The following is a 15,964-nucleotide window of genomic DNA, read 5'->3' on the forward strand; positions in this document are numbered from 1 at the left end:
CACGGCTCGGCAGGACCGCGGGGCTCGTGGGGTCCCCAGCACAGGGACGAGCTGACAGCCACGACCCTAAAAACTCCTCCACGTGGGTGACATCAGCGGGGCCCGGGCTGCCCGGCTCGGGGGGCTCCCCGTGACGCCCCGGTGAGAAACCGGCCCTGCGCCCACCGTGGGGGCTGCTGCCACCCACGACACACCACCCACAGCGCCAGGCCCCACGCTCCCCCGGCCAAGCGGAGATGCCCGTCCCCGGTTTGTGCTGGCGGCGGTGGATTGGGGCCGGGTGGGGGTTTTAGGGTTCCCCCCCCCCAAATTCCCACCCAGAGCCCCCCACGCAGCAGCCGCCTGCACTCCCCGGCACGCTGCTCCCGGTGAAGGGTGGGAGCAGGGTGGAAAGGGGCCCGGTGCGGGGATGTTGGTACCGGAGCAGGCGTCCTGCGAACCCACGCGCCGTCCCCCCCCTCCCCACGGGTGTCGCAGCCCCGTGGCACACGCGGGGCCCCCCACGTGCGGGCAAGGGGGGACTTTGCAAGACCCCCCGGTGCTGCCCACGCTCAGCCCGCTCTCCCAGCGCCCTCCTAAGCTCTTGCTCAGAAGCGTCCCGGCAGCCGGCCGGCATCTCACGCCGTTCCCACGCGTGACCCTCTCACCCACGCGGGACCCCGTCACCCACCCGGGTCCCCGTCACCCACGCGGCTCCGTACAGACCCGAGGGAGGCCCCGTGCACGGCACGGCCGTGCCCGATCCACGCCGCGCTGCCGGGACCGGCCCACGCCCGCCGGTCCCTCGCCCACCCGCGCGGGACCCCCGCCGCGCGCTCCCATTGGCTGCTTCGTAGCAAGCCCCGCGTCGCCATTGGCTGGCACCGCCCGCGGGCCCCGCCCCCGCCGCCGCCGCGCCCGGCCCCGCTCGGGACTTCGCCGCAGCCGCGGGCGGGAGGCCCGGACCGGCCGGCACCGGGCACCGGGCACCGGCTCCGGGGGCACCGCCGCGCCCGGGCAGGGAGAGGCGCCGGGGGAAGCGAAGCCCCCCGCCCGGCCCGGCCCCGCCCCGCCCCGGCCCGTTCCGCCCTGTCCCGGCCCGCCGGGGGCACCGGAGCAGCCCCGGCCCCGGCGCCGCGCTCCCTCGAGGCAGGCAGCAGGTAAGGGCCGGCCGGACTCTGCTGCCCGCCGGTGCAGCGCTGCCGGGATCGGGACCCCCCCTCCGCCCCGGTTCCTCCAGGTTCCCCCCGGTTCCCCCCGGTTCCCCCGGTCCGTGGGGGTGGGGGCGCTCGGTACTGGCCCGGTTCGTGCTTCCCACTCCGGGACCGGCAGCGGGGAGAAGCCTCTCGTCCCCGGAAGCGAGTGCACCCCCCGCCCCGGGGCATCGGCCGCGTACCCCCCGGTGGCACCGGGCACCGGCGGCCCCGCCCGGCCCACGGGGCAGCGCGGCCCCTCGGAGCCCCGGGGGGGGGGGGGACACCGAGGGTTTGGGGAGCCCCGAGGGGCGGGAGCTGCTGGTGAGCAGAGCCCGGGGCAGCTCCCGGGAACCCCTGGCTGCGCCTCAGTTTCCCCAGGCGGGTAAAACACGGGGAATGGGTGATGTCCCCCCAAAACCGGGGGGAAATCCGAGCGCGGCTCGAAACGCCGCCAGGTCCGGCGGGTGACGGCTAACGGGAGCTTGGAGAAGGTCCCAGAGTCCCCCACCGTGGGGACATGTCCGGAGCCCACGTGCGAGGGCAGGGACGGTGCCCCATGGCAGCGCTTGGCTTCGTGCATCGCCCCGTCCCCCCTCCGCACCCGGCCGCTGCCGTCCCCTGGGCTTTAACGGGTGAAATTCCAACATTCCCGGAGAGACGAATCCCTTTGGCGAGGCCGGATCCTGCCCGGAGCAGCAGAGTTGGGTGCAAAACTTCCCAACTCCAACCAAACCTTTACTGGCTCCAGCGCGGTTTTTAGGGGAAGGATTTGGGCCATAAATACTCTTTGCCGGCCCCAAGCCCAGCACTTGATCCGAATTGTCCCGTGGAGCTTTTCTCCCATCTCGGAGCGGCTTTGTCCTCGCCGATCCCCGGGCAGGAAGCATGTGATTGCACCAAGGCCCCCGCCACGGGACGGACGGGCGGACAGACGGACGGTGGTTTGGCCTCTGTTTCCCCCCCCTCTCCGTTTTCCACTTCCCCATAAGTCTCCTGAGCCGCCGTCTGCTCCGAGCGAAGGAGAAAGGAAGTTGCTGCCGGAGAGAACGGCTTGATGGCAGCTCGATAAAGAAAAGGAGGAAATGGAAGGCGAGACAGATGCTCCAAAATAACCCCCCCTTCCTCTTCCTCCTCCTCCTCCTCTCTGTAAAATAACTCCCCCTTCCTCCTCCTCTTCCTCCTCTCCGTGCTGCAGCTGGGGCAGCGTAATCCCCCGGGGCACAGAAATCCTGGGGGGATTCCTTGATACGGCACCGGATCAGCTCCCCCATCCCGAATCGGCACCGGGCAGCTCCCCGGGATTGCACCGGGGGTGTCACTCCCCCCACCCCGTGCCGCAGCACCCACGGTCGGCACTCCTCCATGTGCTGGGATCCCGTTCCCACGCGGTGCCGGCAAACGGGAAGCGCCAGCGGGATTCACCACCCACGCTCAGGGTTGGCATCGCCGGAGCCCCCTCGGATCGGCCGCCCGGCTCCTTGCACAGACACGTCGGAGTTGCCGGGGCAGATCGGCGTTCCCAGGCATCGGTGCGCACCGGATTTGGTGCAAAGGAGAAACCAAAAAGCTTCTGCTCCTTCCTGCGGGTGCCCGCGCCGGGGCTGCGAATGCAGCCCCGGCACGGGCACCTACAGAAAGGAGATTATGGGATAGGGGAGTTGAGATCCCGGTGCCAGAGGTGGTGGGGACAACGGTGGGGACACGGCCAAGCGCTTGCAGCACCGCTGGCATGAGCGCCGGGAGCGAGCGGAGCGAGATGCACCGTGCGGTGCCCGGCCGAGGCGATGCCAGCGCTCCCGCAGCATCCCCGGTCCTCGCTCCGGCCTCGTAGCCAGCTGCAAGGAGCCGCGGCAGCCGCGGTTTTTTGCCGGTCTTGCCAAGAAATGAGTTTTTCCTCGGGCGAGGTGTTTACTCAGTGGCTTCCTCTCTGGCCTCACCCCGCTCGGGCACACGCGCGCCAGACGCGGCAGCTCTCGGTGCTGTTTGCACCCATGGCAACGTGCGAGAGACGGCTATTGCAAAAGGCGGCGTGCGTCCTTCCTCCTCCCCCTCTGCCGCCCCAGTGCCGGTAAAGTGGGTCTTGGGGACCGTGGCTGGAAGCTGGAGGGGTCACGGCTGGTGACGGCGGTTGGGCTCTCTGGTTACATCCCCGTGCCGCGCCAGCAGTCCGACCCGTCTCCTGTAATCCAGCGCGGCGGCAGGGTTTAATTAATTAATGGGGGTTGGAGGCGCGGGGAGCTGGTGGAAAGCGATGCCGGGGGACTGAGAGCGGAGCAGTGGGATCCCATCCACCCCCCCCCCGGTGTTTGGCCGAGGATTCAGGGGGACCGGGGATGCTGGGCTGCGGAGCGTGGTGTTTTCCGGCGCAGCGGGAGGAAACGGCACGTGGGATGGAGGGAAGACCGGGGAGATCTCCACCATTAAATGTTTACCGCGCCTGGGGAGACAATGTTTTTGTGTCAAAGGAAACTTGTAGCGAGACGGCTACAAGATAATATGGCCCTGGCGAGGAGGAGGAGGAGGAGGAAGAGGAGGCGGAGGTGCCTCTGCTCTCAGCTGGAGCTTTGCGGAGCCCTCCCCTCGCGCTGCACGCGTGCTCCGCGCTGCCCCATGAATTATTTAAGTGCTTTTGCTTTCCTGCATGAAATATTCAGCCCGCTGCCGAGGGAGCTGGGGGGTGGTTGGGGGGGGTACGAGCGCATGGAGCCGCTGGTGGGTACCCGGCGATTGGGACGGTCGGGGGAGAAGAGGGATCTTTGGGGCAGGTAGAAATAACCCCGGGACGGCGTCGCTGCTGGATTCGGCCCCTCTGCCGTCAATGAGCTGCCAGCCCGCGCTCACCCAGCAGCTCTGCCACGGCACGTGCCAGCGCCGCCGGCCCCGGGTGCTGGCAAGATGACGGGGTCTCGTGTTCGCCCCTGCAGACAGGAGCTTTAATTGATGCTTTTTAACGAGAGGGCCGGACTCTGCTCTCGCTTGCGCCTGCCATGGTGTAGGAGATGTTTTACGGGGGGTCCTCGTGGGACGGGGGGATGAGGTTGCAGCAGGGTGTTGGATGAGATGCTCGTGGGTGCCGGCCCGGCGGGGAGGAACGCCAAACCTGCCGGCGGAGGTGCCGGCAGGGCTGCCTGTCCTGCCGGCGCTGGATTTGGCCCTCGGCTCTCGTGCCCTGCAGCAGCGTGGCCGGGATGCTGCTGTGCCCCGGTGCTGGCACGTATCCATCCCCAGGGCAGGGACTTCGGCCGTGTCACCGCATCCCCACCTCGCGCAGGATGTCTGAATGTCCCTTTGGCCTTTGGCCGAGCCCTCACACCACCGCTCAGGGCTGCAAAACGCCCCCGAAACCTGCAAAATGGGTGGTAAAACCCCCAAAAAAGGGCTGTGACTGTCCCCCAAAGCCACCGTTGGGACCACAACCCCGCCACGCTCTTCCGGAGCAGGGAGGGACTCAGTGAAAGCAACGCCTGGTTGCTCTTTTTCGGTGGAAGAAGCTCGTTTTCAAGGGCGTTTTCATTAAAAAGAAGAAGGGGGAGAAAAAAAACCCAAGCCCTGAGCAGGGCTGGAAACTTCAGCGACAGGAAGGAAACGGGGTGGTTTATTTCGGTCTCGAATTTGCTCGTCGGGGCAAGGCTTGCCTCTTCCGTGCACCGATAGCAGCCCCTCCGTGAACAATGGAGTCGCGGGGCCCTTCCCGGCAGGAAAGCGGCTCGTTCCGGTGAAATCTCCTGGTCGGTGTTGAGTCAGCAGGTCCTGGTGGGGCAGAGCGTGGTGCGGAGGGTGCCGGGTTAAGCGGCCCGGTGCTGAGCTGGAGCGAACGTGCCGGGAGGTGAGCTTGGGTTTCCTTGGGGTTTGCAGCGAGCGACCTGCAAAACAGCCCATGGGTGCTGGAGAAGGAGCAGGTTGCATTTTTGGGGTCTAGGAAAGACCTCCCACCACCAAGCACCGCTTCGTGCCTCAGTTTCCCCCCATGAGCGATGCTCATCCCCCCGGTCCCTTACAGGAGAGGGCTGCGGGGCAGCCGGGCGTTATTCAGTGCCGGGAGCAGAGGGCTGATCTGTTACTACAGTCGCTAACTGGGAGCTGTGGGCACGCGGGGCAGCTCGCAAGAGCCAGCAGTTCCTATTTTTTATGGGCTCCATAGGTGGAGTTTGCACTTGCTTTATGGCTGCGGTCACCCAACAGAGAGCTCAGGAGTGGGAAATCCGATTTATCCGGGCACCGCTCCCAGCAGGGAGCCCGGGACACCCCGCAACCGCTGCGGGTTGTGAGGGAGGGGACTTCCAGGGCACCAACGCCGTGGCAAAGCCCGGCTCATTCCAGAAGAGGCTGCCCGCCACAGGCAGAGCGGGTCCCCCTTTACAGCCAAGGGAGCAAAGATGGAGCCGTGCTGCCTCTGCCCGTCCCTCCGGGCTCGGCTCCGGCAGCATCTCTTGCACGGGGCCATCGGCATTAAATGAGCCCAACCCGCCCGGGAGCTGCCGATGGCTCTGCGAGAGCAGCCTCTGCTTTGTCATTTCTGTCTTATTAAGCGCGAGAGCCTCAGCTCGAAGCTCACGCTGGCAAAAATCAATGTTTTCGCATTGAAGGAAATACTTACAAACCTCTGTGTTTTTCCTGAGGGCCGTAAATAATGCCACACGCGGCAGCTCGCATGGTGACGGTGACGGCGGCTCTGTTACCGCTCACTTAGTTCACGCCCTCGCAGAGCCTCAGCCGCCCTCGGGCTCGGGGAGCCGGAGGCTGGAAGATGCCCGGGAAGCCGGGGCTCAGCTTTCACCATCGCCCGTGCACCATTGCCCTTGCACGACCGGCTGCAGTGAGACGGAGCCCTGGCCACAGCGGGGTATCCGAGCCCCGCGGGAAGCCGGGGTTTGCTCCCCAGAGCCCGGCATGTGCTCCGTGGTGGTAGGGACGGGATGGAGGATCCCTGGAGGGGGTCCGGGACTGGGTGGTGGCTCAGCCGCGGGGATCCACGGGGCTGCCCACGATGGAGATGAACTTGGTTCTGTGCTAGAATAACCCTAACTCTCCTCTCCGTATCCACGGCCAATTTATCCCCCTCCATTCTCACACCAGCAGCATCCTTTAGCTTAAATAGCTCTTCTCGCCTCCCTGGTGACGTATTTATAGCGCGATCCCACCCCTTCCCCGCTCTCGCTTTGCCAGGCTGACTGTGCCACGTGCAGGCTCTTGTATAAGCAACCTCCATCTCTGCCCGTCCATCCTAGCGCGGGAGCTGGTTGTTATCGTGCTGTTCTCGCCTCTCTGTGATTTGTAGCTCTGCGATTTCCTGGGGCAAGATGCATCTCCAGGGTCAGTGGCGTTTTATTCATTCACAGCAGTTTTTAAAGCCGTAATCTGCCCGAGATGATGGATTGGGTCCCGCCAGGGTGCGGGGAGTCGGGCTGTAGGTGAGCGAGGGGTGAGGTTTCTGGCTTGCTGAATTATTCACCTCCATGCAGTGCTCGTGCCGGCTCCAGAGGAAGCTGAGACGGCAGCAGAACAAGTCCGAGCTCTGACGGCGTGGGCGTACCGGGGCGGGCAGCACCGGGGAAAAGGGCTTCAATGCACATCAGTGGGTGCTGCAAACCGGCCGTGCCGTCCCGGCCTCGGCAGGTGCCGGGCTGTACACCAGCACATGGCTGTGCCGGCTGCAGTGGGTGACTCAGCCGTCACCTGGGTTGTCCCCAACTCACCCTGCAGGAAATGAGTCAGGTTTTAAGGAAGAAAAATGTTAAAATGATGGGGCAAGAGTCCTTCCTGTACAGGGAGGAGGGCGGTGCCAGTCGCAAGAGGGAGATGGGGATGGAAGGTCACGGGCCACGCTCAGGTATGGAGACCTCGCTCGCCTCCGACGCTGCCTGTCGTGCTGTAGCTTCTCCCCAGAGTTTGTGGGAAGGAAGATGGGAACACCCTGTAACTCATCCCACCAACAAAACCCGGGGCGTGAGCTCAGCTCTCACCTGCCCTGGCGCCCAGGAGCTCCTCTCGGTCTTGCCGTTGCCTGGAGATGCTCTTCCTCCTCCCCAAAAGGCTGCGTGGGGAGGAGAGGGGACGGGGACTGATCCAGGGCATGGGCTGAACTGTGTGTGTGCCTCTTCCCCCTGCAGAGATGGACACCTTCAGCACGAAGAACCTGGCCCTGCAGGCCCAGAAGAAGCTCTTGAGCAAGATGGCTACCAAGAGCATAGCCAACGTCTTCATTGACGACACCAGCAGCGAGATCTTGGATGAGCTCTACCGGGCCACCAAGGAGTACACCCACAACCGCAAAGAGGCCCAGAAGATCATCAAAAACCTCATCAAGATCGTCATGAAGTTGGGTGTGCTCTACCGCAATGAGCAGTTCAACCCCGAGGAGCTTCTGGTGATGGAGCGCTTCCGCAAGAAGGTGCATACCTTGGCCATGACAGCCGTCAGCTTCCACCAGATAGACTTCACCTTCGACCGCCGGGTCATGTCAGGTGTCCTCATGGAGTGCCGGGACCTGCTGCACCAGGCTGTCAATGGCCACCTGACAGCCAAATCCCACTCCCGCATCAACCACGTCTTCAATCACTTTGCGGACTATGAGTTCCTCTCAGCTCTCTATGGGCCATCCGAGCCCTACCGCACCCACCTGAAGAGGATCTGCGAAGGAGTTAACAAGATGCTGGAGGAGGACAACATATGAAGCTGGCCGAGATGGGCCATCGGCAGCGGCTGCTGGACTCTGCCTCCTGTGAGACCGAGGACAAGGACGTATGCCTGTTTTGACCATCACCAGGCTTGACGTCCTCTTCTCCTCTGTAGTGCTAACTCATTTTCTTCTCGTTTCTACAAAAGACTGAACCTCTTGACTTTGTCTAACCCTTGCCTGGGGTCTGCAGACCCACTCTGCGCTGGACTGAGTCCTTTCCAGGTGATCCTGGGCTTCTGGGCTCCTGCTGTACAGTTTGATTTCCTTTGCCCACCAAGTGCTCTTAGCTCAGAGTCCAAGGAACTGGACTCCTCACCTTGAACTCTATCGTAACCCTCCTGGGGGAAAACCAAACCAAAGACTCACGGCGTGTAACACCTCTAAGGTGTCTCTCTGAGCGGGTGGGCAGTTGGTTGGATGAATGGTTGTGAGACCCTGTTACCGGAGGGTTGCGGAACCCCGTGGTTGTCTTTCTGCAGCTCCATGACATGGTGGGAGCAAATCATGGTCCAGACTTGTGCTGCTCAGGGTAGGAAGGTGCTTCTGCACCTTGCAAGCTAGCATGGGCTTTGGCCTCCTAAAAGACAAGTCCTTGAGACCAGAAGGATCCCACCTTGCCTGGGTGAGCGGCTGTCCCTCGGGGCCGGGAGGGAGCTGGAGGGACCTGCTCCTTCCCTGCATCCCAGGTACATCCCTTCATCCAAGACCCAACTCCCCCCGCCAGCCTCCTGCGACGGTACCACTGTGACGGCTCCGACGCCTTCCTCAGTGGTTGTCCAAAGCTCTCCCTAGGATTTCATACGTTTTATGTGTCCTCCACTGACTTACGGTTGTTATTTTTTAGCAAACTCTGTAGCCCTGATGAGTTATTTAAATAAACTCACCTGTTTGGCCCGGGTGCTCCATGCGGTTGATACAAAGGCGGTTGACAGTGATAAAAGGAGCGCTGGGGGCAGTCGGTTTTGTCTTTTAAACGGCGATTGCTCTCGGCGACCTGGGGTTTTTACTCTCTGTCCCCTGGCATTGCTACCGGCCAGGCTGCCCCTGCTCCCTGGCACAGCAGCTCTGGGCTGCGCAGGGCCGGCACTGGACTGGTGGGAGGAAACGTGGTGCAAAACCCAGCACAAACCCATAGCAAAGGTCTGGGGTCCCGGGGGGGTGTGTGGGGGGAACAAATTCTGCTCCCACGCAGACACTCACACGTGCTCCTCTGCATCCCCGCGTCCCCTCGCTGCACAGCGGGAGCTAAAAAAGCACAACCCTGATAGCAGAAAGCAACGGGCGACTTTGCAGAATTCAATACAGGCGCGTTGTTAAAAGCGTTGCGCTCTCGGAGCATGGATGCACCAGCCATGGCCCCCTTCCAACACGCTGATCTCGGCTTTGAACACCGAAAATTGCCCTTTTAGCATACAAGATGCCGCACAGTCTCAGCCAGCCTTATCTCCGCGACCTCCTTGTGCCTCCTGTTCCATGGGATGTCTCCAGGCACAGGAGGCTGCCAACGCTCGTGGGCAGAGAGCGGCTCCACCGCTCCCCTTCGCCGCTCCCTTTCCACCGCTGGCTCAAGGCACCGATAACTTTCAGCCTTAAAGATTAAATAAAAGAAATAAAGCCCCTATCTCTGTCATTTCATAGGCCGGGCTGCAGCTATCACAGCTAATTTAATTGCACGATGCAGCTCGGGGCGGGGGGTAAAGCACATTTACAGGTGTGCGTGGAGGAGAACGCGGCCAAGACCCACCGAGGTGTTGGTCCCTCGGGGAGGGCAGGGCGAAGTCGGCCTTTGAGAACAGACGTTCCCGTCCCCCCTGGGCTCGCGGCAGCTGTCGGGTACGCGCTGAAGAGGAGCCGGAGCTGGAAGCAGCTCGGTGGAGTTATCAGCAGATGCGGCGAGCAGGCAAAGCAGAACGGGGCTGATGGATGTGGCGGCGGCGGTTGCTGCGCTGACAGCCAGAAATGGTTTGCTGTTCTGTTCTCGAGGTGCGTGTCAGCACCAGCTGCAAGATGCTCCTTAATTGCATGAAACATCTCTGCTCAGATGAGCCCCGACTCACGGCTGTTCCCTTTGTCCCCCAGGTTTCATATACCCCAGGACCACACTTAACCCACCAACTGCCTGGCACCAGCCTTCCTTCGCATACAGGTGTCTAATCTGAAACTTCTGCCCCACACCCCACGGCAAACACACACCTCCTTCCCACACTCTTGCCTTTTTGACCCTGGGAAGCCCTGGAGAGCACACTCTCTGCTAAAAAAGCCATCTTATGGCCTGGGTTTCCCATCCCAATCCTGGCTGTGCAAGTTTGGGAAATGAGTCCCTTCAACTCCCTTTGGTCTGGTTCCCTCCAAGCGACTGGTTAAACAGGGAGAAAGATCAGAGACCTGCAACATCCGTGCCCTAAATGTGCTCGGAGCTCGGGTAGGAGCACGCTGGGGACGCTCCTGGGCCCTGCAGGTTATCTGCAGATCCAGAAGGAGCCGCACAGCAGAGAAAGCAGCATTTAGGAACAGCCTGGAAAACAGAGCTTGTAAAATCCCCAGTGCAAAGCACCCCCAGACAGCCAAAAACCAGCAAACTCCCCCCAGAATGGGCAAAGCAGCTACCAACAACCACAACCACCACCGGGCATCAAAAGCACTTGTCGTGACAGCGCTGGGTTATGCAAACTTACAGCTGGAGTCTTGTTCTCGCGTGCTGGGACTCCTCTCGGGCGGGCAGAACCCCCGTAAACCCCCTGCAGCCTCCAAACTCCCGTGTGACATCTCGGCTCCTCCTGGCCAAGCAAACACCAAAGGTCGTGCCACTCGCTGGGCAGGATTCACAGAGCAGAGCAAGCTCAGGCCAGAGCGTGATGCTTTATTTCTTTATTTGTGTTGTATTTACACAGGAAAGGAATTCCACATTCCCCCGCTGTTATTACTCTAGATAAGAAAAAAATCCCTTCTGTACGTAGAAAATAGTCCTGCAGTTGTACTGAGACGTGAAAGTGTTGCTTGGATTGATTCCTGGGTTGTGTCAGAATAAGCAGCTCTGCCTTCCCCATGCCAAGTTATCCCAACCCGCACTCTGCACTAGGGCAGGTCCAGAACATCCTCCCCAGCGAAGCCAGCAATGGTCTTCAGTAGCCACACTCAACGAGGAGTCAGATAGCTTTGGCCAACTCTATCCCTTCCTTCCCCCCCCGCCCCATTTTAATTATTTCCTCCTGTCGTGCTTGCAGAGAGAAATCCTGTCTCCCCTCCAGAGACTCCAGAGTTAACAACTTTCCCTTAGCAAACCCGGTTTAAATCCAGCCACTTATCTTTCTGCATTGCTCTTCCTAGCAAGGGAGATAAGGAGCCCCCGTTCGAGGGGAGCTTTACCATATTCAGCAGATCAACCAAGCAGAAAGCGGGCGACAGAATGGCTGGCTGCAGATCAGGAGTCTCAGAGGAGGTTTCCAGCTGCAAAGCACATTGTTACTCTGACACAAGACAGAATGCATCTGTCTTAACACCTCCAAGTCCCACTTGTGTTGGACCCTAGCACATTTCAATATGGAAAACATAAAAGATTTGGCCAACCAAAAAAACCCACAGTTAACAAGTAATCCTCTTTATGTGCCGTGCTCTTCCGGCCAAAACACCCTGCCCAACACCAGCCTCGGGGGTCACAGCTCATCATGGGGTGTTTTTGCTACAATCACGAGTTTGGACAGTTCGAAACGGAACTTGCCTTCCCTGTGAGACACTAGAAAGAGAGAAAACAAGCACAGGATAAACAGATGGTAAGGCATGAACAAAACAGCCCTGCTGGCTTCTTTCCAGGACGATAAAGCCAGCAAGTCGGGCATTGCACTTCCTTTTTACACACGCGACAAGCATGTTGTGATAAACCCGTTCTTCCCCCACGCTAATTTAACATTTACACTGGAATGGGACCTGCAAAATCCTGCTGCCAGCTACGGATCAAGAGCACTATACCCCCGACTCCGTAACATGCACCGTTATCCTATATATTGTCACCTATCTGCATTAAGCTTAAATACTCGTCTCCTGGTAGACGGCCAGGCTTGTCTCCCAAGAGACCCTTTCTCAGACCCTTTCTCACAAAGTTCTCTCAGTCACAGACCTGTTGTTTCGGTGATTTCAAATTCTTCCTGTTTTAAGGGGACGTCGCTTTGTCCACCCACTGCAGCTTGAGACTGAAATGGGAAGAAAGAAGGTTTAAGCAGTTGAGGCAATCCAAGAAGGTACTGTATTTAAAGCAAACAAATAAACAAACAAACAGCACATTTTGAAGAACGAACTTGTGTTTTAATAACGTGGAGTGAAAGAATTAAATCCGCAATGGAAATTTGAAGGAAAAATCTCTGGCTATTTTTCCATTTCCTACTAAACCACCAACTTGTATCCTTCGGGTGACTGAAAGCCTCACCACTGAAGACTGGGAAATGGAAGAATGAACCAGACAAAAGCACCAGCAGAGGTTTGATTTACTTTGTCACATGCAATTTGTTAAGGCAAACCAAGACTCCCCCGATGCGGTGGACCCTGGCAGGATGGTGTCTTTTGGAGTCACCGATACTGGCAAAGCCAGCAGCAACCTGACAGCGTTGAGGGAGCAGAAATAAAACGGTGCAGGAGTGCCTACCTGCGGCCTCTCTCCTGATTGCCACCGCTCTCTAATTAGGGACGTGATGGAGTACCTTTTATTGCACAGATGTCTAATAAATGTTTTCCATGTCCAATTCCTGTTTTATAGCAGCCTCCCACACGCCTGTTTCCACGTGATCAGCTGGGACTTACATAAGCCATGGCATGCTCTATCTTGGCTCCTTTCACTTCAGCTTTAAACTGGGTAAAGAAGAGATAAGACTTCCCTTGGGGCCTGAAAGAAGAAAGCAGAGTCTTTGACATCGGCAGAGAGGGTGGAGGTGCAGATGAGCTCAGGCTTCATGGCTCCCTCCCTCCGCGGCCACCTCTGGCTCTCTTGTAGCTCCATCTAGTGTAGAGGGGGGAGAGGGGGGAACACAGCATTTATCAACCACCGCCTGGCTAAAGAGCCCACCCAGAGCCACAGCATCTCTCGGGAGAGGAAAGCCCTCCGGTGCTGCCCTGCAGAGAGGCAGACCCAGCCGGGAGGCAGGGTCCCTGGCCACTGGCAGGTCCCTGGCCCAGATCCCACCTGCCTTGTTGTTGCTTTTGCCTCAGAGAGTTTGGGGTTAAAGAACACACCTCCAGACAGAGCAGGAGAAGAGCAGATTGTCTTCGCTGACTCCAATGTTCATCTGCCATTGCTACAGAGGGGAAATGTCCAAACAGTTAATGCGGGTAAGAGCCTCCCACTTCCCGCTCACCCCTGAGGCCAGTCACCTCCCCTCCCAGCTGCAGGCATGGCAAGTCTCAACCGTTCTAAAATAACACAACGTAACTACACAACACTTGCTGATAGCCCCTTTTACTTTGTGTTGCACAAAGCTCAAGGCCTGGTTGTCCTCTCCTCACCATGATTTCATTAGTTACAGAAAAGAGTTAAAGTCTCATTTCTCTTTGCACTAAAAGGACCCGATTCTAACAGGACTTGCAGATAAGAAAGTATAAACTGTGTATCTGCACAGCACTTACTGCAGCAGCAACACCCATGCAACGCTACAGGCTTGGGGAAGAGTGGCTGGAAAGCTGCCTGGCAGAGAAGGACCTGGGGGTGTTGGTTGACAGCCGCCTGAATATGAGCCAGCAGTGTGCCCAGGTGGGCAAGAAAGCCAATGGCATCCTGGCTTGTATCAAAAATAGCGTGGCCAGCAGGACTAGGGAAGTGATTGTGCCCCTGTACTCGGCACTGGTGAGGCCGCACCCCGAATGCTGTGTTCAGTGTTGGGCCCCTCACTCCCAGAGAGACATTGAGGGGCTGGAGCGTGTCCAGAGAAGGGCAACGGAGCTGGGGAAGGGTCTGGAGCACAAGGCTGATGGGGAGCGGCTGAGGGCCCTGGGGTTGTTCAGCCTGGAGAAGAGGAGGCTGAGGGGAGACCTCATCGCTCTCTACAACTGCCTGAAAGGAGGGGGTAGAGAGGTGGGGTCGGTCTCTTCTCCCAGGTCACAAGTGATAGGACGAGAGGAAATGGCCTCAAGTTGCACCAGGGGAGGTTTAGACGGGATATTAGGAAATTTTACTTCACTGAAAGGGTTATCAAGCCTTGGAACAGGCTGCCCAGGGAAGTGGTTGAGTCCCCATCCCTGGAAGAATTTCAAAGCCGTTTGGATGAGGTGCTTAGGGACATGGTGTGGTGGTGGGCTTGGCAGTGTTACGTTTATGGTTGGACTTGATGATCTTAAAGGACTTTTCCAACCTATACGATTCTGTGATTCTGTGAACACGAGCTGCAAAAACCTTCAAGCCTCCTAAAGAACACAGGAGTTACTCCTGCGAGATCCTTCCTACCAACTGGGGTATGAAAACGTCACTCCCTGCTCTCCAGAAACATCCAGCCCAGAGAGTTGTTAAGCCTTACAAACGTCACAGCCTCGCGAACCACAGCATCATTGCAACACATGAAGGACGCTTCCATTCAGGGAGCAAATCCAATGGGTTACTTCTGCAAACACGCAGCATTGGAAACGGTGCAACCACCCTTCCTCACAGCTCCTGGTCCCTGGAATCAGCTCATCACAAACGAAATCGTCCTGAACAGCTTCTCACTCCATGCAGCCATAAAGACTGAGCGTAAGGGAAAAGCTCGAAGGTTTGCCCAGCTCACCTCGTTCGTTCCTCCCTGAGCTGAGTATGTGAAGGTGCAGGTGTAATCCCCCTGGAAGAAGAGAAGAAGGCGATGAGCAGCCTCGCTCGAGCAGGACCTTCTCTTTGTTCACCATCAGCCACTTCTCGGCGATGACGTTAGATCTGGGGACACCTGAGAGAATTACCAGGGCTGCGGCACGGTGCAGCCCCCGGCGGTCTCATCCCGGGGGTGACCGAGGAGGAGCACGCACCACATCCATGTCCGGACCCCGGTGGAGCACAGACAGAGCCAGGGACCGTGCAGCCCTCATCCCCCGTGGGGTGTCAGCAGGACCCCCTGGTGCTGGGGTGGGGACCCGTGTTCTGGGGGCCCCCTCCCCCTCGATGAGCCTCCTTCCCATGGGGACCCTCTTTCCTCGAGATCCCCTTCCCCCTGGCGACCCCTCCTTCCCCTTGGGGTACCTCCCCCCTTTGGAACTCCCCCTTGGGGACCCCCTTCTCCTTGGGGGCCATTCTCCATGGCAAGCCTCCCTCCGTGGGGACCTCCTGGCCACAGAGACTGTCCCACCTTGGGGAACCACTTGGGGACCTCCTTCTGCTGGAGACCCCCCCTTGGGGACCCCCTTTCTCATGGGGGCACCCTTCTCCTTAGGGGCTCCCTCCCTCCTTGGGGACCCCCCCTCTCTCTGGGGGCCTCCTGCCTTTGGAGACCCCCCCCCCCGGGGACCCCTCTTCCCCAGGGTCCCCCCTCCCCTAGCAACCGGCCCGGATCCCCCCCACCCCCCGCCACCAGCTCGTCCCGCCTTCTCTCACTGGCCGGCAGCCAATCCCCGTGGGGGGAGGCGAGAGCGACGTGCCGTGCAACCAATCAGAGAGGGGCGCGTAGCCTCTCCTCACCCCCTCCCTCCTCGCCTCTCACCAGGCTCCGGGAGAAGGAGTGAACCTCCCCGCCGGGCCGCACGTCGAAGTCGGCCGTGCTCGGTTCCTCCGCGGCCCGGGCCGCCAGGCACAGCAGGGCGGCGGGCACCAGCGCGGCCCACAGCCTCCGGCCGCTCCTCCCGCTGGACGCCGCCATCTTGGAAAGGAAGCCCGGGCTACGGCGGGCGGGAGGGGTCATGCGGGCTGCGGCCGCTCAGCGGGCGCCTCGGCGGCCATCTTGGGTGTGGGCAGGGAGCCCGGGCGGGTTAACCCTTGGGGGGCCGCGGTGGGGACAAGGAGCCGTGGGGACAAGGGCCCACTGCGATATGGGAGAAGGGGACATGGAGACAGCAGTCTCCCCCTAGCCAGTGCCCCTGGGGCCATGCTTTGCTGCGTGGTTGCTCCCACGGGGGATACGGGGCAGCTGTGGGGCATTTCGGGGAGCCCCCGCTGCCACCGGGCTGCCACCGA

General features: G+C 60.0%; 2 protein-coding genes across 2 annotated transcripts; one reads left to right on the top strand and one right to left on the bottom strand.

The window, feature by feature from the left end:
* The first annotated feature begins 890 nt into the window (after nt 1-890).
* Nucleotides 891-8,759, top strand: TNFAIP8L1 (TNF alpha induced protein 8 like 1). Its single transcript, XM_075524256.1, has 2 exons — nt 891-1,139; nt 7,286-8,759. The coding sequence occupies exon 2, from the start codon at nt 7,288-7,290 to the stop codon at nt 7,846-7,848; it is 561 nt and encodes a 186-aa protein (XP_075380371.1). The 5' UTR covers nt 891-1,139; nt 7,286-7,287; the 3' UTR covers nt 7,849-8,759.
* Nucleotides 8,760-10,694: 1,935 nt separating this feature from the next.
* MYDGF (myeloid derived growth factor) lies at nt 10,695-15,730 on the bottom strand. The gene is given in 7 exon segments (XM_075524255.1): nt 10,695-11,587; nt 11,969-12,041; nt 12,646-12,727; nt 13,075-13,136; nt 14,595-14,645; nt 15,495-15,689; nt 15,692-15,730. Coding segments are annotated over 7 exon segments (582 nt in total). The 3' UTR covers nt 10,695-11,507.
* Between the last annotated feature and the right edge of the window lie 234 nt (nt 15,731-15,964).

The sequence above is a fragment of the Mycteria americana genome, chromosome 24 (assembly GCF_035582795.1).
Source record: "Mycteria americana isolate JAX WOST 10 ecotype Jacksonville Zoo and Gardens chromosome 24, USCA_MyAme_1.0, whole genome shotgun sequence".
Lineage (NCBI taxonomy): Eukaryota > Metazoa > Chordata > Aves > Ciconiiformes > Ciconiidae > Mycteria > Mycteria americana.